The sequence below is a fragment of the Panthera leo genome, chromosome A2 (assembly GCF_018350215.1).
Source record: "Panthera leo isolate Ple1 chromosome A2, P.leo_Ple1_pat1.1, whole genome shotgun sequence".
Classification (NCBI taxonomy): Eukaryota; Metazoa; Chordata; class Mammalia; order Carnivora; family Felidae; genus Panthera; species Panthera leo.
Genome location: NC_056680.1, coordinates 107,800,993 through 107,825,751, shown reverse-complemented (window position 1 = coordinate 107,825,751; position 24,759 = coordinate 107,800,993). Strand labels below are relative to the sequence as shown.

At 34.7% G+C, this 24,759-nt stretch overlaps 1 protein-coding gene across 1 annotated transcript in view; it reads left to right on the top strand.

Annotated features, from left to right (window-relative positions):
• The window catches only part of CRPPA (CDP-L-ribitol pyrophosphorylase A), a 323,296-nt gene extending 298,744 nt beyond the window's left edge, over positions 1-24,552 (top strand). Inside the window, exon 10 of the mRNA XM_042919329.1 lies at positions 21,301-24,552. Coding sequence (XP_042775263.1) covers positions 21,301-21,405 — 105 coding nt within the window. The 3' untranslated portion in view covers positions 21,406-24,552. The remainder of the gene's footprint in view (positions 1-21,300) is intronic.
• The last annotated feature ends 207 nt before the right edge of the window (positions 24,553-24,759 follow it).

Below are 24,759 nucleotides of genomic sequence, written 5' to 3'. Positions count from 1 at the left end.
AATAAATAATAGACATGAAAGAAAAATTTTAATAATATCTAGCATTTATCAATTATATTTGTATTCTTCTTATAACTTCTTGTTTTGGATTCATAAGCCTACTGTAAATAACCAAACTAATGTTATAAGATACTAAAGACTCTTTGCACTCTGTTGTATTCCATTAAATTCTTATGTGCAAAATGTTCCTGGTTGAAAACAAGGAATGTTTTACTGTTCAATTTAATCTATCTTGTTTCCCTCTTAAAACATTCGCTTTATTCCTTCTATTCAGCATATGTAATTAGTTTGAAGGCAGAAAGTTAACATGCTATAAAGGGATGTACAAGAAATGGTTACCTCAGACTGAAAATGATTGTTATAAATCAGGCTGTTACTCTAGCATTTATTATTGAGAATATAAAGAACAATGCCAAAGGCATCTCCAATAATAATGAGACCAACTTCCCCTACCCTTCTTATCCTAAACTTCACAATACTTATTATTTAAAAAAATCAGTGATATAATATATGGAAGAATGCCATTGTAAGCTACAGTTTTCATAGGGGAGCTGTGCGAGTGTGTGTTTTTGTTTTTGTTCCGCAATGCTGAGAGTTTATTTCCAAGTAAATAACGTGCTCAGATCTAAAACAAAACAAATCTAAACAGGCTAGAAATCCTCATGCGAGCTTTTGTTTCATTTTTTAAGTCAGGAGATATTTCATTCTGTGAGAGGATTATATTTTTATAACAATGTATATAATAAGAACTTCCTATCATTGAACTTGACACTTACTTTTTAAATGCCTTTAATATATCCCTATAAAGATTATCAATCATTTTTGCTTTCATGATTTAGTGCTCACTGTTCAGTAGTGTCTCTCACTCCTTTAGTCAACGTGTGTGTAATCCAGACAGACATTTTCTTTCTTGTAATTATTACTCCTCTTTACTGGTATTTTAATTATTTATAGCCGCAAGCATTTATTTGTCTTTTAAAGGCCTTCCAATCCCAATCAGAATGAATAAACAATTAAAAGGAAGAAAGGTTTTGTAGCTTTTCTTTTCCTTTTGATTGTGTGTGTTCTATATAACACTTAAATTATTCTTTATGAAATTAGTATATCCAGGAAACTGGAGAATTAGGCTTTAGGCTGAGGGAATGGAAAACATGTTAGCATTTCCTTTGTAAGGTTTCCAGGGCGTCACAGGAGATTTCTAATGTGCTGCTTGTTTCTGCTGTCCCCAGATCTTTTTCAGTTTATTAAAATACTGGAGCAGTAATTAAAATGTTGCTTAGCCTTTCCTATGTTCTACACCTCACTGAAAACATGTCGGCAGAGAAAGCAAATGTTCATCGTTTCTCTACACAAAACAGATCCCGCCAGGGATCATGCCAAACCCAACCAACCATGACAGTCAAATCAATGTATGTTTTGTTTTAGATTTTTATTTTTGCCTTTGCTTTAGCAACTTGACTCTGTTATTTGTTGTTCCCATTGGCTTATCATTTTATGGCATGACAGGTCCTGAAATTGACAAGGCTTCCTGCGTATCTTTCCAATGTGTATGTGTGACGCTATAAACTATAAGAGAAAATGGCATTTTGACTCAGTAAATATTTGCTTTATGTCCCCTACATCTGTTTTACAGAACTTTTCTTTTTTTTTTTTATTCCTCCATCAATATTCTTTGAAAAGTACTTGGTTCTACCCTTTGGATGTTAAAAATTCTGGAATCAGTGTCCCAATTTACAAGTTAGAGTATTTATTATTATTAACCAAAGAGATGTAATTCTCTCATCAGTTTGTATTCATGACATAAAACATGAATTACCCTGGTGATTTTTTTGCAGTGGTGAAACCAGGATATGCATCCCATGGGGGTGTGAATATGTGTTGGACCACACAGCAAACTTATTGCTGCTGAGTCATTTAAAAATCTCAAGAGGGATTGTATTTTTTAATTTGGTATTAAATTAGGCCATCTAAAAATAATGGATCTGAACTTGTACTAGTCATTTAGGAGCAAGTTTTCTTGGATAATAATGTCCCTAAGGTTAAATGCTTTAGACTCCATAGATTCTGATTCTGGTTTCAAATCTGGGTTTTTCAGGGGCGCCTGGGTGGCGCAGTCGGTTAAGCGTCCGACTTCAGCCAGGTCACGAGCTCGCGGTCCGTGAGTTCGAGCCCCGCGTCAGGCTCTGGGCTGATGGCTCGGAGCCTGGAGCCTGTTTCCGATTCTGTGTCTCCCTCTCTCTCTGCCCCTCCCCCGTTCATGCTCTGTCTCTCTCTGTCCCAAAAATAAATAAAAAACGTTGAAAAAAAAAAAAATCTGGGTTTTTCAGTTATTATCTTTGTGACTCTAGACATGTTATTCAAACTTTGTTGTTATAAGTTTTCTAAATAATGGAATTTGCTTTACGAGGTTTCTTCCATTTTCTTTAATTTTGTCTCTAGTGATTCTGTAAGATATCTGGGTTCATACTACGTTTTGAGTTTTATGTACATGTTACTTTTTTCTTATTAACTTAAAATCAATGATGATTTAATATATATTGTCTTGACCTTGTGTAAAATGAGGAATTCAATGTAATTTTCAACCTTGTTAATTACCTTTTCACATTCCATTGTTTTATGATGCACTTTAACCTACTTTTTGAACATTATCTTTGCAGAATAATTATTATTAAAGCAGTACTTTGATTCATAACCTATTAAAAACAACATCCTTATCCTTATCTCTGTAGAACTGACTCTTTTTTTCCTGTAACAATCTGTAAATACAGATGGATAACTAGGTACCATTTTCTTCCTCATGGCTTCTTTTTTTTTTTTTTTTTTTTTTTTTTTTTAGTGTTTATTTTTGACAGAGAGAGAGAGACAAAGTACAGATGGGGCATGGGGGTGCACAGAGAGAGACATACACACAGAATCTGAAGCGGGCTCCAGGCTCTGAGCTGTCAGCACAGAGCCCGATGAGGGGCTTGAACTAATGAACCACGAGATCATAACCTCAGCTGAAGTCAGACTCAATCTACTGAGCCACCCAGGCACCCCATCTTTGTGGATTTTTTAATTTCAAGTTCTATAATCTTACACTCCTCTGATTTCTTTCTATAAAGTATTTCTCTGCTTCTCAGACTCCTTGCCATCCTCTTTGTTTTTGTTCTATCCCTAACTGATGGAGATTCTTAGGGCACTGTCTGGTGAGATTCTGAAGAATTCTCATTTACTCTGTGATGTTAAATACCCTTCTTGTGCAGGTGAGTCATTTCCAAGCTCCAGATTCACATGCACAACTGCATATTTGATGTTTTGTCTTGGATGTCTCCCTAGTATTTCATATTTTTCCAAAATGAACTTCATAACTCACAGTATGGAAAACCTGCCTCTGGTGAATTTAACATTTTGTAACTTTTGTAGTGACTCTCTATAATAATTGCTTTTTGTCTTATAGGCAGTGTTTGTTTGTTTGTGTTTGTTTTGTTTTTTGTTTTTTAGTGCATATACTGAACATAGTGAACAAAACTTCCCTTTGATTAGTGCCCATCTGGTAGACCTTTTTCAGTTACTTGATTTTGAGCTTTTCATGTCCTTGTGTTTTAGGTATGACTGTATAGCTGTGTTTTGTTTGTAATTCAATCTGAGAATCTTTGTGTTTCTGAGTTTCGTCATTTACATTTGTTGAAATTAGAAAAATACTGGGAACAGTTTCTCCCACCTTATTTTTTGACTTCTGTCTCTTCTGCATTTCTTGTGTTTTTTTTCTAACTCTCTAATTGAGATTTTTTTTGTTGCTTTTAATTTTTTCTATTCTTTTTAACTTTCATCCTGAATTAATTTCAGACTTAATTTTTTTTCAAATAGAGTACAAAGCATTCTTATGCACCTTTGACCCCAATATCAACATTTTATATCATTGCATTTTCAAAATCAAGAAGTTAAAATTGATGTAACACTGTAATCTACAAATCTTACTAAAATTTGTTATTGTTTCCAAGGCTATCCTTTTTCTGGTCCAGCATCCAATTTTTATATATTGCTGTCACCTCTTACTGGTCTCATGTAATCTGGGATACATCATCAGTCGTTGTGTTTCATGACCTTGCCTTTTTGATAGATACTGGCCTGTTAATGTCCTACAGTTGTCTCTCAGTAGAAGTTTGTCTGATGGCCTTTCATGATTAAAGTCAGGCTATGCATTTTTGGCAAGACTACCAAGAGAAGTAGTGTATTCTTTCCAGTACATCGTATCAGGGGTCACCAGACGTTTCAGAGTCTGTTAACTGTTGATGTTAATCGTGATCATTTGGTTCAGGGAGTGCCTGCTAGATCTCTCTACTGAAAATTATTTTCCTGTTTATAATTGGCAGGTATCTTGTGGAAAAATACCTTAAGACTTGGTAAATATCACAATTTCTATGATAGCTGTGCAGACTTATTTTAGTATACATTCATGATTTTTTCTGGCAATAAATGATAGTGCTCATCAAATGGAGGTTTTCTATTTCTGTCATTCTTTCCAAATTTATCAATTTGTATTCTATCATAAAGAAGAGCTTTCTCTTGTAAACTATTCATCTATCTTTCCATCTGTCTGTCTATCAGAACTCATGAATATTAGTTTTACATTATGGGTTCTGTTTCATTATATTATTATTCTAGTAGTGCCAGATTTGGTTTTTAGAAACCTCTTCATGTTACCTTCTATTGTATTTCAAAATATCCTTTTCAGATTTTGAGCATCTTCTTACGCTTTTGTGCTAAGAGATGTTGTAGGCTCATCTTGTTCTTTTCCTCTTGCAGTTTTGGAATCAACAGTTTCTCCAAGTAATTCTTATTTCTTTTAGTAGGTGATGGTATTTAGAAACCAGGATCTGGGCACTAAGGGTGTTCATTGCTCCGGAGTGTCATTATTTGTATTCTCTTACAGTGGACTTTGCTAGGAAATATATATATTTTCATACACCTATTTCTATATGTGTGTGTTTGTATATAATATATAACCTATCTCAAATCAACTGAGTTCATACTGACATCTGTTTCCAGTCTAACATTAGAGGGTGTTTCTAACCTCTTCCTTTTTTTTTAAGTTTTTTTTTTTTAGTGTTTATTCATTTTTGAGAGAGAGACAGAGAGAAAAAGACAGAGCGTGAGCAGGGGAGGGTCAGAGAGCGAGGGAGACACAGAATCCAAAGCAAGCTTCAGGCTCTGAGCTGTCAGAACAGAGCCCAACATGGGGCTCAAACCCATGAACCATGAGATCATGACCTGAGCCAAAGTCAGATGCTTAACAGACTGAGCCACCCAGGTGCCCATAGCCTCTCCCTTTTCTTATATGTAAATACTTTCTCCAACAGTGAGGAATCTTTCATTATCAGCAGTATGTTTACTTCTTTGTTGAATCCTGGAATACACCCAAGTATAATTTCAGAAATGCCACTCTGGGAAAATAAGTTTACTAATTAGGATATAGTCATATACAGTTCTTTATCTTAAAGTATAGAATAAAAATAATATTGTTCAAAATTACTGAGGTTAGTTCTTTTCCTAGCCATCCTTTTCATGCTCTTTATTTATTTATAATATGCTGGAGTTCATTTGATGTTGTTAATAATCCACTTTGGATAGCTCCCTGCTGACCTTGTTGATTCTAATTGGGTTTTTTGGTTTTTTTTTTTTTGTTTTTTTGTTTTTTGGTTTTTTTGAGTATGTGAAACATTAGTGTGATTCTTAGTTTCGCAATTCTGCAAAAATTCTATTCCGTTTGGAGTGTTACTTTACCGTCTTCTGCTTAACTCTTTCTTCTTATGGAGGGTGGTTCATTAATTGAGGTGGTTAAATCTTTCTGTTGTGTAATAACTCTGTATGGCTGTATTAAGTTCTCTCCTGTGCATCTGTTGGGGATTTGACTAGTTTACCTAGTACCTAATTCAGTGCCACCCTCTCTTGTCAGTATAGCAAAATACAGTTTAGTTAATTTATCTCATTTAATGGTGGAAAGAGGAATTGTGTGTCCTTTAATTTTTTCTCTTTTGTATTTCAGGACCCTAAAATTTTTCCTTTTTGTTTCTTTTCCCCTTTACCACTCAGTTGACAAAGATCGCTTCTCTCTTCCTTTTGTGGTTTTCACCACCAGAATAAGGCTCCCACTTCAAATCCAGCATAATTTTAAGTCTTTTAAAATTGGTCATGCTGGTCACATGTACACTCATTTTACTGTTTTATCAAACTTAAGGCAGGCTTACTCTTTGTGGTGATTATTTTAGATCAGCTTTTTACTCATCAGTAGGTCCCTTCTTCCTTCTTTCTAAGTTTTTCCCAGATTGCCTTTCATTGCTATAAGACTTGTGTTAGGGCAGAAGAATATGAGAAATTGCTTATTTTAATTTGGTGATTTTCTCTTTTTTTTTTTTTCTTTTGACTTAAAGTTATTTTGGAAGTTCTCTCTCTTCAAATTATACTCAAGTTGTTGTTGTGTGTAAATTTTATTTGATCTTTTCATTGTTAAGTTTTGTTTATGTTTTTTGTTTTGTTTCTCCTTTTCTTTTTCTTGTTTTTCCTTTTCTTTTTCTTGTTTTTTTTTTTTTTTTTTTTTTTTTTTTTTCTTAAAATATTGTGAGAACCATCTTTGGTTTTAGGTACCTGGAAGCCCCAATGGTTTTTCACTCTGTTTTCTCTTAACTAATAAATGGGTTTCACATTCTGTTTTTTTGTTTTTTTTTTTAAAGTTCATTTATTTATTTTGAGAGAGAGAGAGAGAGAGAGAGCAAGGGAGGGGCAGAGAGAGGGAGAAAGAATCCAAAGCAGACTCCTACTGTTAGGGTGGAGCCCAATGCAGGGCTTGAACTCATGAACCATGAGCTCATGACCTGAGCCAAAATCAAGAGTCTGATGCTTAACTGACTGAGCCACCCAGGCACCCCCACATTCTATTATTAGACATTTAGGAGGCCTTCTGAAATTTACTTTGCATATTTATGTGAAAGTCTAGTTAGAATTTTGATCACTCTCCCTACAATTTCATTGATCTTAGAACATTTTGTTTGATTGCTCACCTTCTACTTTTTATGCTGCTGTTCTTAGCCAGTATTTTTTTTTTGTTGTTCTTTTAAATACTGTCTGTATTTAAATGTTACTTTTTTGAAAAATGTTTATTTTTGAGAGAGAGCATGAGTGGGGAGGTGCAGAAAGAAATGTGGACAGAGGATCCAAAGCAGGCTCTGCACTGACAGCAGCAATCCCATTGTGGGACTCAAACTCCTGAATTGTGAGATCATGACCTGAGCTGAAGTCAGCTGCTCAACCACCAGAGCCACCCATGCACCCCTTAAATGCTATTTTTTAAATTAATTTTTAATGTTTTTTTTTTATTTTTGAGAGAGAGCTGGGAGGAGGGACAGAGAGAGAGGAGACAGAGGATCATACGCAGGTTCTGTGCTGAGAACAGAGAGTCCCATGTGGGGCTTGAACTCATGAACCATGAGCTCATGATCTTAGCCAAAGTTGGACACTTACTCACCTGAGCCACCCAGCCACCCCTTAAACATTATTTTCATTAATTTTCTGGAGACATTGCTTTCAGATTTATTTACTTATTTTATTGTTAATTTATTTATTTTTAAAAGTTTATTTATTTATTTTGAGAGAGAGAGAGAACATGAGTGAGGGAGAGGCAGAGAGGGAGAGCCTCCTTGGGATTCTCTCTCTCCCTCTCTGCCTCTCCGCCACTCATGTTCTCTCTCTCTCAAAATAAATAAGTAAACTTTTAAAAATAAATAAATTAACAATAAAATAAGTAAATAAATAAAATAAAGAAAAGAAAAAGAAAAAAAATAAAATGAGTAAACTTAGGTTTTGTTTAACTGAGTGAGCCCATATTCTATCTTCATTGTTGATACATTGTGTTTGTGATAGGAAGTAATAAGTGTTCTAGGTTAATAGTTTTTTGTTTTGTTCTGTTTTGTTTTGGAATGAGTTAATGTTTGCTTTTTGTCTTTAGCACTCTTTACAAATACATTATCGTGTTCTTGCTTCCTTGTTGCTGTGAGGAAGACTGTTGTAAGTCTATTGTTAATCCTCTCTTGGTCTGTTTTCTCTAGTGGCTTTTTAATTGTCTCTTTATATTTGGTGTTTCACAGTTCCCTTGTTATTGGTTTGTGTTCCTTTTTATCAACCTTGGAATTTAGTGGGTTTCCCTTATGAATGAATTCATGTAGTCCATAACTTCTGGAAGTTTTTTAGCAATAATTATTTTTCATTTCCCCCCCATTGTCTCTGTTCTCCCTTTCTGGGGTTCTGATCAAATATATATTGGACATTTTTGTCCTATTTGCCAAATTCCTTAAACTTCTATTATATTTTCTATTCTTTATCATCTCTGATATGAGTTTTGAGTAATTTCTTCAACTCTGTGTTCAGTTTCAGTAATACTCTTTTCAGTTAGGTCTAATCTCTATTCTGACCCATACTTTGAAATTGTTTTGTATGTTTAAATTCAGCATTTTTTTTCATTTGTATGAGTTCTGTTTTTTTTATTTTTCAAATCTACACATTTGAGAATGTTGTTTTGCTTGCTCATTTTTGTGTTCCTGTGTTGATTTATTTGGATTTTTTAATATGGTTTTAAAAATGTTTTGTGCCTGATAATTCTAATGCTGATTTTATTTTGGTAATAAATGGGTCTGTTTTTCCTTCATAACTTGTTATTAGAATATGTTTATGTGTTTGTTTGACTTAACTGACTACATATTCCATAGAGGTAAATAACTATGTGTCTGTTACTTCTTAATATATAGCTTACTGTCTGGTATTAGTTAAATTCCTTAAGTAGTTGTTAAAAGGAGTCCCTATTCTTTTTTCCTCATTTGATCATTGGATAAGTTAAGTTTTTAAATAGTTCTTTTTAAAGAAACATTCCACTAACTGGCCATTTAGGGCCCTTGCATATTGCACAATGTCTCCTTTTTTGTTCTTCTAACACAGGTCAGGATTCTTTGGTAACAATGTTTTCCTTAAACCTCATTTTCTTTTAATACTTAGCATTTCACAAAAGTTACACATGAACCATTCTTGCTTATTAGAAATAATCTGTATCGTCTGCTGAAGGCTGTTGAATTTTTATATTTAAATTTGAAGGTAACATCTGAATATGGCTTCTTTGACGGTTGTCACTAATTTTTCAAGGCACTAAATGATACCTTTCTGCAATTCCTGATCTTATTTAATTAAGGGATTTTTTTTTCCTGCATCATGATAACTTCTGTATAATCTGTTGTGTTTTCTCCCCCAATTTTCTTATATAATTTAGTTTTTAATATAATGCCTTGACTTTTTACTATTTTTTGTCCTTTATTCTTCTGAGTTGTAAACATTTTCAAATTTGACTTCCACTTACTGAATTCAGTTTTATATAGAAAAAGTAGGTTATCTGTCACCTCCAATGAGATTTTTAATTCAAAATACATTTATTTAATACCTACATGAAATCCCTTATGACATAAAATTATTCCTTCTTTGTTCCCAATCCTATGATTGAATCATCTTCTTTAATCTTACTGTCTTCACTTAGTAGTGTCATTTCAGAAAGCGATTGAATTCTGATAATTCCAGTAAGTTATTTCCACCTAGAATGCTGCTTTGCATATCTGGTTTTTTGTTTCTCCTCCCTGGGAAGAAGCTTTAGAGGCACAATTCTACTATCTGTGAGCTTCTTCCTGAGAAATAATTCTGCTCTGATGCTTAGAGGGAGCTTGGCCAATCTACTTTTTGCTGGTTAATACTGACAAAAATTAGCACCAGTCTGGGCAGGATGCAACTCTTTTTGTAAGTTGTAATTGAAAGCATGCTTCTTGAAGTAAATAGAGTTTTTAATGCAATGTTAAACACTTTTCTGTGGAACCTGGGGATTAAGATTTTGGATACTATTTACCCATTTAACCAATAGTCAAGAATCTAATGATCATTAACTGTGCATCCTTTTCTTTTTAACTGCTGAAAACTATTCCAATAATAATTCTCCCCCTTTCCATCTCTCTCTCTCTCTCTCTCTCTCTCTCTCTCTCTCTCTCTCTCTCACACACACACACACACACAGCTACCAAGAAAATATGTTTGCATTGATTCATTTAAGTTTTTCCCTTGTATTAAGTTTGTTATTAAAAATTTGAATCTAAAATTTACAGGAAAAACTTAAAGTTTTTCTGCTCTGAGAGAATCATCAACATTTTCCCACTAAATGTGTTTCTGCCTAGACCTCCACTCAAGAAGAAACTCTTGTGCATAATCTTTCTGTCCCCTTTGTCATTTCTCATGCATTCTGGAAACAGTACCCATTGCCCTCCTATGTCTAGTATATATTGCTTTTCTGCTTATGTACCTACCCTATCTGAGAATGTTTGCCTCATCATCTGGCTTTATCCCCTTGACTTAGGTATATTAATGTCAATTTATCAATGTCCCTTAGATTTAACTCCCAAACCAGGCACTCTTTCATAGTAGGAGGAATCATGTAACACAAAATTCTAGCCTTTGACATCTTTCCAATTTTCAAGTACAGAAAGCAGGGTTTTTTTTTTTTCTTACTTTATTTTTAATAGGTTATTTCTATAAAGATGCATCCTTTATCTAAATACTTTGATGTTTCAGAGATGTCTTAATAGTCATATATAGGACCAGATCTTTATAGAATTAGCAAATTGATCTAGTAAGTATTTATTGAGTACCTACTATGAATATAGTACTTTATTTGATGTTATAACTTAATTTAGGAGACTTTTCTTTTACTACCTACAATTTAGCTAAGAAAATAAGACTTATATATGTGAAACCTAATAAAAATACTAATAAGAGAATGATAATGTAAATTATTGATGTTCACTAAAATAGATAATTTCATTAGAGCATGTCATCACAGCCAGGTTTTTGAAAATTGATGAGAAGTAGAAAAACAATTATGAGGAAACCATTTTACTAAAGAAGGAATAGCTGATTATACCAGTATGGCCACAAAAGTGGATTCTGTATAGTAAAGAAGTGAGAACCATGGTTAGAAGGGTTAATTAGGTTGTTTGTGGAGAGTCTTAGATTGTAATGTCAAGTATGTGCTGAAAGTAAGGTGGGTTTGATAATGAAAATGGTGTCCTAGTGAGATGAGAGCTGTAGCCAAAAGCAAAGAAGAGTAGCCAGCTGGGACATCCTAGACCACTCCAGTTAAGACATCCTAGGTAGCATCCAGCATCCCTGTAGCATCCAGCCAAAGGATGGTGTGGATGCAGACTTTGAGCAGTTGGAGTGTGACTGGCGAGGGATGTCACAGTAGAAAGCTAGCAGGGCTGCTGGGTAAGTTGTGTAGGATCAAAACATTCTGCTAATTAAAAGGGACATTGTGTATGAGAACACTTTATTTCAACTTTATTAAGTTGTGAAATTGATAGTAAGAATGATGTTAAAAGAAAATAAAGGATGACAGTGTGGCAAATCACAGATCTAGAAATAATTGACATAACAATGAACTGCTTGTTTCTCAGAGTAGACATCTGCTTTTTGGTTGCCCATGTTTTACCCCCCTGTACTATGGCGCTAAACACTGCAAAGTTTGGGTCTTTCCTATCTTTATCTGTTAAGCAAAGTAACAGTGGTGGACCCCAGAGTTTTGTTAACTGATTATTTTTCTTAGTTAACTCTTTGTACGGATACTTATTGAATACCTACAGTATGGGTAAGGCATTAAGAAAAAAGGAGACTGAAACTGCTATGTGATGATTATGTTAATAAGTAAATCCAAGTGCATATCATACTGTTTTATTACCGAGGTTTTCAGGAGACAGCTGTTTAACTCAAATTATCAAGAGACAAATGCTTTTCATTTGGATAGGACTGTTTTGTTTTTCTCAAACGCTCATCAATAAGTGACTGCTTTTTCCTGAAGTTTTGGAAATTTATACACAGCAAACTTTTATCTTCATATCCACTAGGGGGCAGTGTGTTACCATTAGATTTTTTTTTTCCTTCCATATCAGGAAAATATATACAATTTTTTTATTTCATATTATCTTATAAATGTAACAAAAGTGTTAAAAGATTTTTAAGTCAGCAATGTAGCATTTTATATATTGTTTATGATATATTTTTGTATATTGTATATGCTCTCTGTAAATGTATGTTATAGTGAGCTTTTAATTGGAGTGCTTGACAGTTTTGACATTTTGATATTATTTTGCATAAGTTCACCAAAACAAGGATAGCTGGAAGAAGGATATTAATATCAAAATAAGAGCAACCTGAATTTCAGGATGGTTTTGTAATTCATAGAAATTGAATTAGGGTTTAGGTATGGAATTTGCTGAGACAATATAATGCTTACGTTTCAAAAAGAGCTGTGTAATCTAGTGACATATCTAAAGCCTAAATTAATATATACCTATATTTTAACTTTATAGTCTTCCTTTTAACACAGTACATTGTGTTCTTTAGGAGTGATGTGTAGGGAGGATGAGTATCTCTAAAAGATTTCCTTTCAGGTTGTCTATAAAGATTTGGACAACAATGATGTCATAGCTTTTCCTGCTATTCTTTGACAACATATTCTGCAAAATAGACATAAATTTGGTTCTAACAGCATACTATAAATTTGTTTATGCCTCTTTATTCAAAGACTCAGAGCAATGTAGTACAGTGATAGAATTTAATGTTTAAAACAAATCTTTTAAAAAGTTCTTAAAGTTCATATACACTGGGAATAGTTCTGCCATAAGTTGTCCTTGAGAAAATGGAAGGGAACATTCGGAGAGGAAGGAATTTCGAAGACATAGGCTTTATATGAAAATGGCACTACTGGTAGCTGATACGGAGGAGGGAAAAGAGGAGCTGCTATAAATTATGAAACCATTCCTGTCATTCCCAGTCTTCTATGAAAATAATACCTCCTACTTTACCCGAGTTCCCAAATTTTGCCAACTGCTTCAGAGTCCCATGAGAATTTCTGCATCAAAACTTTACTCCTTTATGGAAGTTGATAGATACACACAACCATCATATGGACACCTATGTATTAACTGGAAAAGAAACCAACCACATACAGACAAAGACCAGGATTCCATTGACATTCCATTGATTTAATTGCTGTGGAGTAAATTTAGAATTACCTTCTGTGTTTAAGACAATAATTGCAACTTCTGTGCATCTTTCATCTAAACATAGGGCATTTCATCTTAATCTTGAAATGACAAAGGATAAAGAAATAGCTAAATGTGATGTTTCTAGATGAAGTCCATATGAAATCCATATGAATTTTAATCCCAAATAATTCAGTTTGAGAGTATATGAAATGAAAAATAGCTATTATATGTTGATATTTCATCTAATGTTCTTCCTAATATGAAAAAACATGGTAAACTATCCAGGATCTCAATGAACAATTGTTAATGTATTGAATAAAATTAAGGACAAAATTTTTGTTGTTGCCTTTCGTGTGATGTCCAAGATATTTTTCTTAAGCTCTAAGTCAGTGGAAAGCTAAGGCCTTGTGATTTATTAACATAATTCTTTCTTGGACTGTCTAATGAAGACAAAAATATTCAAATAAAAAGTGTTTATATAGATTTTTAAGATTTTTTATGAAGATAAATATTTCCTGGAAATTTGGACAGTGTTCTATATTATTGACTTTATGCAATAACAAATCAAATTTAGTTACCAGGATTTAAACAGTCTTGAAACTAAATTTTAGAACAACTTACTCTTCTTACTAGAGAGTAAGTTGTGTTCTGTTTGGAAATTTTGAAAATAAAACACACTGAGGAAATAAGAATAGCCATAAATCCATCATCCAAAAAGAACTTTTGTTAATTTTTTGCTATTTTCCCCTCTAGTATTTCAAGAAATCAGACCACTGTATTCTTTATTTCCTTTCTTGCTGGCTTCCAATTTTTTTTTTAAAATACACTTGTAACCAAAGAAAGTAAATGCTGTATTTTTGAGCTAAAAGTTATGTTTTTATTGTTTTATGACAGGTTAGAATTGGCAATTTTTATGATTTTTCTCAAAAATTTTACATTGCTATGAAGTGAGCAAGATAAAAGAAGTAATTATGATTATGACAATAATTTAGATTTAACACAAACTTTAACACATTTTGTATCATTAAATACTCTCCTGTTTTTCTTTAAACTCACGAAATGTATGCTTTTGATTTTTATGTGTGAGAATGTAAAAATTGGTGTGCCGTGTTTACAGTTTATGCTCTTTATGACTTGTGAGTAGAAATTAAGGTAAACCTGAAGCCTGGAAACTGCTAGAATTACAGATAGTATATGAACTGTTGATAAATGTAATTTTGGTAATTTTATGTATGTGTGTGTGTGTGTAGGGGGGAGTTTGGGTACTCACTTTTCTTGCAATATCTTTGCAAGGTCTAGCCTCTCACAGTGATATGCCACCACAAAAATTAGTCATGATTTCTTGTTCCCTCAGTATTTCTTGTCCATCCTGGACTCTGAAGTTTTTGCCTTTTTCTCACCCTTTGCTTGTACCTCCTTCAGGCATTTTTCCAGCCTTATGTGGTCTTACCACACTCTAAATTCTCTCATCCCTTTAGGGCCAGCTGTAACAATACTACCTTTAGCCTCATCTTTTGCACATTTAGGTACATGACATTGCACTGCTTGTCTAGAAATGGGGTTGACTGTTTTTTTGCTTGTTAGTTTCATGTAGTGAATATTCCCAGGTGACATGGCTGCTGAGATAACCCACAGGTGATTTTCTAAATGTCCCAAACAAATGTTCTGGTGGCCTGCTGGGTGTAACAGTAGATAAGGAAGCGGTAGGGAAGTGAAATAGTAGTTGGTCACAGGTATAAAGATGATTATAGCAACAATTCACCATTTCTCTCTCTGTGCTTTGGTTTGGATATGTATGTATTTATTTTAATCTGCCTTCAGGATCATCAGCCCTGCCCATCTCATATTAAACCACTACAATTAGTTATTAATTTCAAGTGTTACATCTTATAGTTGTAAAATATTCTTTATTATAGGTCCCATTGTCTGTTGAAAATGTCCATTTTTCATCAATGTTGCCATCTCTTCCCTATCTTTTTTTTAACACATTAATTATACTTATTTTGAAATTCTTTCAGGCCAATTCTAACATATGGACTATGTCTGAAAATGGCGCAATATATGAATCCAATATATGGATCGTTTTCTCTCCTTTATGGTTTTTTTTTCCTGCTTTTTTTGCTTTCTGCCTCTTTACTCATCTAGTAAGATTTTATTATATGCCATACTTGAGTTATAAAACGTTTTAAACGCTCTAGCTTATTTTATCTTCCTCCAAAGAATATTAAAATTTGTTCTGGAAAGCATTTGTATTATTGGGAGATCAACCTGATCTTCTGGAGACTGTTTAACCTTTGTTAGGGCCGGTCCAATTCAATTTTTTCTTTATTCCCAGGCTGCACGCATGGCCTTTTAGAGCTCTGAACTGCAAGCCATGGGTATTCACCAAGGTCTCTTCATTCTAGCCAAACTCACATCTAACCTTCTTGTCCTCAGTACGGTGTAGCCTCTGAAACTTTTGCTCAGCTCCCCAGCTTTCCAGCAGTTATTCTCTGCTAGACGCCACTGGGTTTCTTCCTGTGTAAGCCCAGTTTAAAAGCTGGCCAAGGAATCAAGGAAAGTTTAGCAGATTTTTAGAACTTCTCTGCAAGTCCCCACTCCCAGGGACTTTGCCTGCAGAAATCCAACGACCTTAACAACTCTAAATTGCAATCTGTGTCTTTTCTGTCTGAGAAATTATCATTCTTCTCTTCTTGGGCTCTGTATCACTTTATACTTTGGAAAAAATCTCTCAACACGATAGCAGGGGTGAATGTTAGCTAATAGGCTTGTCTTTCAAGGGTTGTAGACATAGAGAGGTGACTGTCCAAGACCTGCAACAGTATTTTTACATATGGTAGGTCATCAGATTTAACTGTCACATATGATCAGAGGGTGATATCAGCCCCTCTGTCAGGTGTGAAATTAGCGCACACCATAAAATAATTCTAATAGTTATTATGAATGGATATTTACCTAAGTCTGTGGTTTACGGGTGTCTGATGTAGTCCCCACAGACAAGCTGTGATGTAGCTAATATTGTTATCTCTGTCTTAGATGAAAAAAAAAAGGAGAACTATGAAACTACATAATTTGCTAAAGATCACTTGAATATTGTCAAAGCCTGTATTTTAGTACCAGCGGACTCATGATAGAGTTGGTGCCCTTATCAGTTGCATAATTTATTAAAAGAATAGTGTATTTAAGGAATATACAAGTGGGCTGGTGTGCACCAGTTACCTTTGTAATTCAAGTTTTGTAATTCTGGCACGTAAATCGAGAAATATTTTTAAATTGAACATACATGCCCTGCACCCAGGTTCCCCTATTTTTAACAACTAAAATCCATCGTTCATTCACATATCCTTAGTTTTACCTAATGTATTTTCTTATTACAGGATATTTTATTACTTTTTGTTGTCATGTCTCTTTAGGCTCCTCTTGGCGATGACAGTTTCTCAGATTGTTTTTCGATAAACTTCACAATTTTGAGGAGGACTGGTCAGATATATTGTAGGATGCCCTCTTTTGTTTGTATGTAATGTTTTCCTCATGATTAGACTGGGCTTACGGGTTTTGGGGAGGAAGACCACAGCAGTAAATGCCACTTCATTATATCATACCAAGAATGTGTACTATCAACAGGAGTTTTTAGTATTTATGTTGAATTTGCTTAGTTTTAACATTAAACATTTTTATTATATAATACCTGGTATACACAAGGGAATGCACATATGTATACATATACATATATATGTGTGTGTGTGTGTGTGTGTGTGTGTGTGTGTGTGTGTGTGTGTGAGAGAGAGACAATGATAATAAAATGACCACCTGTAAGGCCCCTGTGTTCCCCCCCTCCTCACGGGTTAAAAACACTGGTTTGCATATCCCCTGGCAGCAAGAAATGCTTTTTTAAAGATCTCAGCCAGGGCACCTGGGTGACTCAGTCATTAATCATCTGACTACGGCTCGGGTCATGATGTCATAGTTTATGGGTTCAAGGAGCTCGAGCCCCACTTTGGATAAAACACAAACCCCCGGTGAGTGCCACTTTTCTCTCTCCCCCTCTGCCCCTCACTATTTACACCCTCTGTCTCTCTCACTCTCAAAAAAAAATATCTATGTGAATTTGCATTTTTTCAAAACTACATTAGCAATACTTTTATAGAGGTAAGAAATTTTGAGATGAGTTTGAAATCCACACATTATTTGAATATCTGCTTTTGTACATACTAGAATTTTCTGATTGTAGGTGTGTCTCAGCATCTTGTTTAATCACTTTTTAAATTTCTCTATTTTCCAGGAATAAAGTAAGCTCAGGAGGGAAAACAGTAGAATAACATAGTTTCTTCTCACCGAATTAAAATCGTTCTAAATGATGCCTATAAAGATTGCACAAATAAATTAACTTTTATTTTTTTTTTAATTTTTTTAACGTTTATTTATTTTTGAGACAGAGAGAGACAGGGTGTGAACAGGGCAGGGGCAGAGAGAGAGGGAGACACAGAATCTGAAACAGGCTCCAGGCTCTGAGCTGTCAGCACAGAGCCTGACGCGGGGCTCAAACTCACAGACCGTGAGATCATGACCTGAGCCGAAGTCGGCCGCTTAACCGACTGAGCCACCCAATAAATTAACCTTTAAAAGAGCATTCTTACTTAAATTCATTGTTTAAAAATGTGTAAGTTATGGGACTCTAAAATGAGGACAGAAGCCTTATTCTAAGATAAAGAAATGTGATTTTTGTAGCCCTAGGATCTTAAACAGATTTCTTCCCCTTGTTCATTCGTTACTTGGTGGCTTTCATTATCACAAGTATAAACTGGTTTCATAGAAGCTATTCAGATAGTCTTTTTCTGTTTATTTTTAGAGGAGGAAACTTAATTTTCATCATCTTTTGTATGTCTCAATAAATGAGACAGGTGTGGATGTGTATTATAAACTGTGCAGTATTGTAATTAATTAATCATAAGGAGTGACAAATACATATTTATAGTTAATTTGTATTTTGTTCAGTTTTAGAGTATTCTGTGTATTTATGAATGAATAACATTTTAAGCATAAACATATATGGCCTTAGAATGATTTGTTAATATGTGATTTTCAGGAAACCTGTACAGCATTTGAAATCCAATATTGAAATGTCATTAAAACTCACTTGAGGGGTGCCTGGGTGGCTCAGTCGGTTAAGCGTCCGACTTCACCTCAGGCCACGATCTCGCGGTCCGTGAGTTTGAGCCCTGTGTCAGGCTCTGGGCTGACAGCTCAGAGCCTGGAGCCTGTTTCCGATTCTGTGTCTTCCTCTCTCTCTGCCCCTCCCCCATTCATGCTCTCTCTCTGTCTCAAAAATAAACGTTAAAAAAAAATTAAAAAAAAAAAAACTCACTTGAGGGTCACCTGGGTGACTCACTGGGTTAAACCTCTGACTTCAGCTCAGGTCGTGATCTAACTGTTCACGAGTTCAAGCACCACATCAGGCTCTGTGCTGACACTGCAGAGCCTGCCTGAGGTTCTCTCTCTCTTTCTCACTCTGTCTCTGTCTCTCTGCCCCTACCCCGCTTGTGTGCTCCCTAAGAAATAATAATTAATTTTAAAAATCTTTAAAAAAAAAACCTCACTTGCAAGATGCAAAGTACTGACCATTTAGCCCCTTTGTGGGTTTTCCCCAGCTCTCCCCTTTCGAACGCAATCAGGCAAACTGATGGAAAAGAGGAGCTTATGCAGAGGTGGTCTCTCACCAACATCCTCATAAGTGAGGAACCTTGGATCTCTGAGCTGGTGAAGGTGTGATAGTAGAAAGGTTTTGATTATATTCTTTGTGCCATTGCCAGGCTTCCTGCTAAATGTGAAAATAGGAGTCAACAAAGTAACCCAAAAGTGGTCACTGTTATTAACAAATGAGTTAAACTGAAAGGGTGATGATTTCTCTATCATATAGCCTCCTGTGATTTGAATTCATTATAATTTGTGGAGTGCTACCATGTGTTAGGCATTGAACTAAGTGTTCCTTATTCAGAAAGAAAATGAAAAATTCTTTATATCAAGAAACTCATCATCTGGTGGAAGAGATAGATGGTTAACTCAAAAGGCTATTGCAAACTCAGTGTACCAGAGGAATTCATAGCTGTGGAAACAGATTCACCTCACCCAACTGGGCTGGAGGGCAGGAGTTAGGGTAGATTGTAACCATTGAAAACTGGGCCGAACTATAAAGAGTAACCACGGTCAGCCAAACTTGAAAGGGAGTGGGATAGCTTTTCTGGCAAAGGCATTAACTGGTGCAAAGGGGGGAGAGGCTAGAAAAAGAGCTTGTTTGGGCAGTCGTAAGCAGTTCTGTGTGACTGGGAGAATTTAGTAATCATAAGGGAAAGGCAGGAGGAGGATGGAAGGGTAAAGAGGTAAAGGGTTCTGACTTGATCCTGAAGTTCAAAAGGTGGCCTTGAAAGGATTTTAGGCAGTGTAGTGAGGTGAGCAGATCTGTACTTCACATTAAGTGTTTTGATTCCTGTGTGGGAAACAGGGTAGAAGAGGACAAGACTTGAAAGAGACTGTTGGTGAAATTGCTGCAGTAATTCAGGACAGAGATGTTTTGCTCGCAGCAGGGCTTTGAATGGCTTGTATGGATTGAAAAAAACACCAAGGAGGTAGAAGCAGGAGGTACTTTGCTACACTGAACATTAGGAAAAGGCATTAAACGGATGCCTGGGTGGCTGGCTCACTTGGTTAAGTGTTGGACTCTTGGTTTCGGCTCAGGTCATGATCTTACGGTTCGTGAGTTTGAGCCCCACGTTGGGCTCTGTGCTGACAGCATGGATTGTGCTTGGGATTCTTTCTCCCTCTCTCTCTTCCCCTCCTCTGCTCACTCCTCTCTCTCAAAAACAAATAAATAAACATGGGGGGAAAAAAAAGGAAAAGGCGTTAAGGATGATGCCCACATTTAGAGGTTGGTTACCAGGTCCTTCTTTTTGAACCTAGTGCAATTAATAACACAAAAATCTTTTTAAAGGTATTATCTCTCTTTTGACTTTCTTTTCCCCTTCATACTATCGTCCCTTCATCCCCTCAAGAAGCGTAAATCATTAGAGTAAACATATATCCATAGGCAGTATGATTTCAAAGGCAAAACCACATTTTAGCAACTTGTGAGAAACTCATTTCACTAATTTGCCTGATCCTTACTTCACAAACAACAAGCCGTTTTTATTTTTCCTCCCAACCAGTATTCACAGTTTATAACAAAGTCTGTTGGAGAACACTCAGAAACAAGATGAAGGAAAGGTTTGCATCATTGATGAACTATTCACACTTGAGTGATGAGCCAAAGTTGGTCAGATATTGGATTAAGGGAAAATCTTTTGTTTCATACTGTTAACATTTGAAACTGTGTCAGAGTTTTCTTGGTATCTTCGGCGGATACTTTTTGCATATAATGAAAAGTGCTTGCAAAAGCATTTCTCCTTGGGGGCACTGGGTGGCTCAGTCAGTTAACCCTCTGATTTGGGCTCAGAACATGATTTCATGGTTCATGGGTTCAAGCCCTGTGTCAGGTTCTGACACTGACATCTCAGATCCTGGAGCCTGCTTCAGATTCTGTGTCTCCTTCTCTCTCTGCCCCTCCTGGCTTATGCTCTGTCTCTCTCTCTCAAAAATATATATACCTTAAATTTTTTTTAATTTCTTCTTTATTTGAGGGACCAAGTATATACCAGTGGCTGTGGCCTGAGTTCCATAAATGCCTACTCTAGAGAGCAGCATACCTTGAAAAGTGGCTCATGAAAACAGTAGAATAGTGGTTATCAGCAGCTGAGTGGGGAGGAGATGGGGAGATGTTGATCAAACAGTACAAACTTTACTTATAAGTAAATAGGTTCTGGGGATTTAATGTATAACATGGTGCCTATAGGTAACAATATTTTATGCTTGAAAGTTGCTAAGAGAGTAGATCTTAAATGTTTTCACTACCCTTGTAGTGGTAGCTGTATGAGGTGATGGATTAAGTTTCTTGTAGTAATCATTTCATAATTTATATGTATATTATATCATTACATTGTACACCTTAAACTTATGCAATGTTATCTGTCAGTTATGTCTCTATAAAGCTGATGGAAAAACTAAAAATGAAGAAATATTAAAAAAAAACTTGAAGTAACTATTAAATTTAATGTGTGACATCTTTTTAAAAATTATTATTATCTTTTTTATTTTTTTTTATTTTTTTTAGGACGAGCAGAAGCTACAGGAAAGTTTAAGGCAAGGTGCTACGATTATTGCCACCTTAATCAAAGAAAGAAATTCTGGACTTGTTGGTCAGCTCCTGGTAGCATGAAGAACACAAAGATAATTACTTATTGGGTTTTAGAAACATTTATCTAGGTATCTCTGCTGTGCTCCCCTCCCTATTATATGTAGTGGCATGTTTATATTGTCTTTTATGTCTCATAATTGGTGGGATATGATGTTTGGGTTAAAAAAGTGGATCATTGTTTATATCTGTGAAATAAAAATAATACTTTTGTGCATGTCAAATATAAATTGAATCAGAAAATAGGTAAATGGAAACTAATTGCTTTCACATAATCTTTGCACAAAAGCATAAAAGATTGAATAGAAATAATGACGGCTGAGGTAATCATCCTCGAAATGAGAATTCAGAAAACAACCATGATCTTATCTCTGTGTTAATTAGCAAATCACATTATCTTGATACTAATAGATATGACTTAGAATTGTTCTTAATACTAAAATTGTCCTCTTACCATGTGATATTTTGACCTGTATTCTAATTTTCCACACCTTAAAAAATAAATAAAAGAGGAGATAACAGGGAACTCTGGTTGAGATATTTTCACCGTTGGGCCCACATTACTCTAGGTCCATAAAGAAGATGTAATCCTCTCCTACTTTCTGTTTTAAAATTGTCTGTTTTCCTTGGTTTATGAAAAATAATTTTGACTTACTTTGAATGGTCTCTGATTTTTCTGGATACATTTAAAAGAAGACTGGAAATCCTCATGAAAGTGAAATTATTTTGGTCAATCCCAAATTAGTCTTTTTTGAAAAGGAGGGAGTCATTGCATCTTCAAGAATTAAATTATTTTTTGATACAGATACTGCTGTTGTTTAAAATCAAGTTTTCAATCTTTCAAATTGCTCCTGGTATATACACCTTAAATGTGTAAATGATTTTCCCTAAAACTAAATTTTACAATTATGTACATCCAATCATTAGAGATAACTTTTATTCTGTATTTACATTTACTTCATACAAACACATTAGATCAGATTCCAAGACTTAGGTTACATGTGGAAACTATAAAAGCTGCAGGAGATGTTATCAGTTGAAGATCGACTGTGAAATACCTACATTAAGGAATTTCTTCTTAACAAGTTGGATGATTTTCTCTAGTTTTCTCAAGGATCTCTTTTGGTTGGAGAGTTGATGTTTTACATTTCAGTAATGGTAGAATATAATGGACCTGGAGTTATTACTATAATTCATTCTCTTAAATGAAATGTATTGTTTCATTGTAGTTTGGATGTAAATTTCTGGGCTTGCCACTTTTTTCCTCTCTCTCTAGGGATGTTAAGAAATATAAAATAAATGATATAATTCAAATTCTTGAGGATGAAAATATATGGATAATGTGTAGATTTTTGGTTAGAATGCCTATGTCATTGTTAAGGTGGTGGGCTGGCTGTGTTGGGAAAGGTTCACACCTGCACCTTTTTAAGTCTTCAGGTGAAAATGTTTTAAGAATTTGGAAGTGCTTATAAAGGCAAATAGGGAAATGTTTCAGGGTTTTAAAGAGAAAGTGCCTTTGAGTAAAGGCAAGAATCGGCCTATCTATGACACAGCAAAACTATTCTATTGATTGAGTGCTAGTTAAGTTACCTTAGATTCCAACTTATTTATGGACTGTTATGCCAGACGAAAATTTATCTAGGAGCAATGACTGTGAGTTTACCCTAGGCGATTGGAATAGTGTAATGAGGTTTTAGTTAATATTAAATTGTGCATGAAATAATTACCATCATCATCATCACCTTATCATAGCATTCGATCTTTTTCTTTACAGTTTATAAAGTGATTCACAGCTTTGAAAATAATTTAAAGAAGTCTTCTCACATCCTTGACTGCTTAGATGGAACTGGAGGTTCAGGGATCTTTAACTGCCTTGTCCACAGCCATGGGGCTGAGTAGTGACAAAAAGTAGGGATTAAACTCAGGACCACGCATAGTAAGTTTCAAGCTCATCTCCCTGTTTAATCATAATGCTGGCAAAGGACATCCAGCCGAGAAGCTATGGGAAGTAAGCCAGAGGCTCCAACTGTGCATTGGAGGAATGGATAAGGAGGGACAGATCATCCCAATGACCAGAGGAAAGTCCTGAAGCTTTTGGCTTTCTAGCCATCTTTCCAACATAGACTAATTGGTAATTGTAGCTAGAGGTGAAGGGAATGGAGAGAAGTATTAGCCAAGAGAGAAAGATAGACTGGTTGTTTTTATTGTTTAAGAGATCCAGAGGCAAATTTTATAGTTACATTTTCATCACTGCTTCTGTAAACTTAATTACTTTCATGGGAACTGTCTTTTTTCCACTTTATTTTCCCAAATATTGTTAAAAATAATAGTAATTTATGCTTCAGGGGTGTAAAATTGTCCTCTACCTGTGGAAAGTTCTGTGGAAAGACTCTTCTTTCTAAATGTTTGCTAATTGAGTGCAATTTAATTAGACTTTTAAAGAATTTAACAGTGTGTTCAGTGGTTTGGTTAATGACATACTGGTAAGAGGTATAAATTTTTTAAAACCACTCAGTTTGAGAGATAACTTGTTGTAAGTATATGAATTTACAGGTAAGAATTAGACTTCCATATTCCACTCAGAGCCATTCTTTCTGTGGTCACTTTAAGCGATTTGCATTGGCTCAACAGGTAAACTTTCACTTTCATACTGGATCTTTAGCACTATAAAACTTTACTATGTATAAATACAATGATCATTTTATAAAAATTACAATGCACTAAAACATTTTCTTATATTAAATCTTCACATTTTATTTCCTTTTAATATTGAAACTACTTAGGCCAAGGAAAAATAAGTAATAGTTTTAAGTGTTAAAGCCATTTTGATGAAGAAAGATTGAATTTTAAAAGTTTAATTCAAAAATAAACAGAATAAATGAAAAATACTTATCATGTTGGGCTTTATTAGTGTGGTTTAAAATAAGTCAGAACTGGCTGTGTGAGGTGCCTGGGGTACTGTACCACTTTATATGTTCTTGTACATTTTTAGTTTCAAAATGGTGAAAAATGTACAGATTTTTTTAAATGACAGCAACACACTATTCAAGATTTTCAATATATTCTCTTTATAAAGCAAAATATGTGTTTGATAAATAACTAAGTGGTTGATATTTTAATATCCAATGGCAGTTGTCATTGATATTTAGTGTATATATACATATTTTTAAAACTAACTCAATTACAATTGAATAAATATAACATTTACTCTCAGAAAATAACAGTGATGTTTTATTTTATAGAATTTGAGATCCAGATTTATTATTCTGTAAAATATATTAAAAATGTGCAAAATCAGAAGTCTCAGTTTTTTTTTTTCTTCTTTCCCTCATATTAAGCAGGTTTCCTAGCAATTAAAATGGCTGCTGAGAATATAAA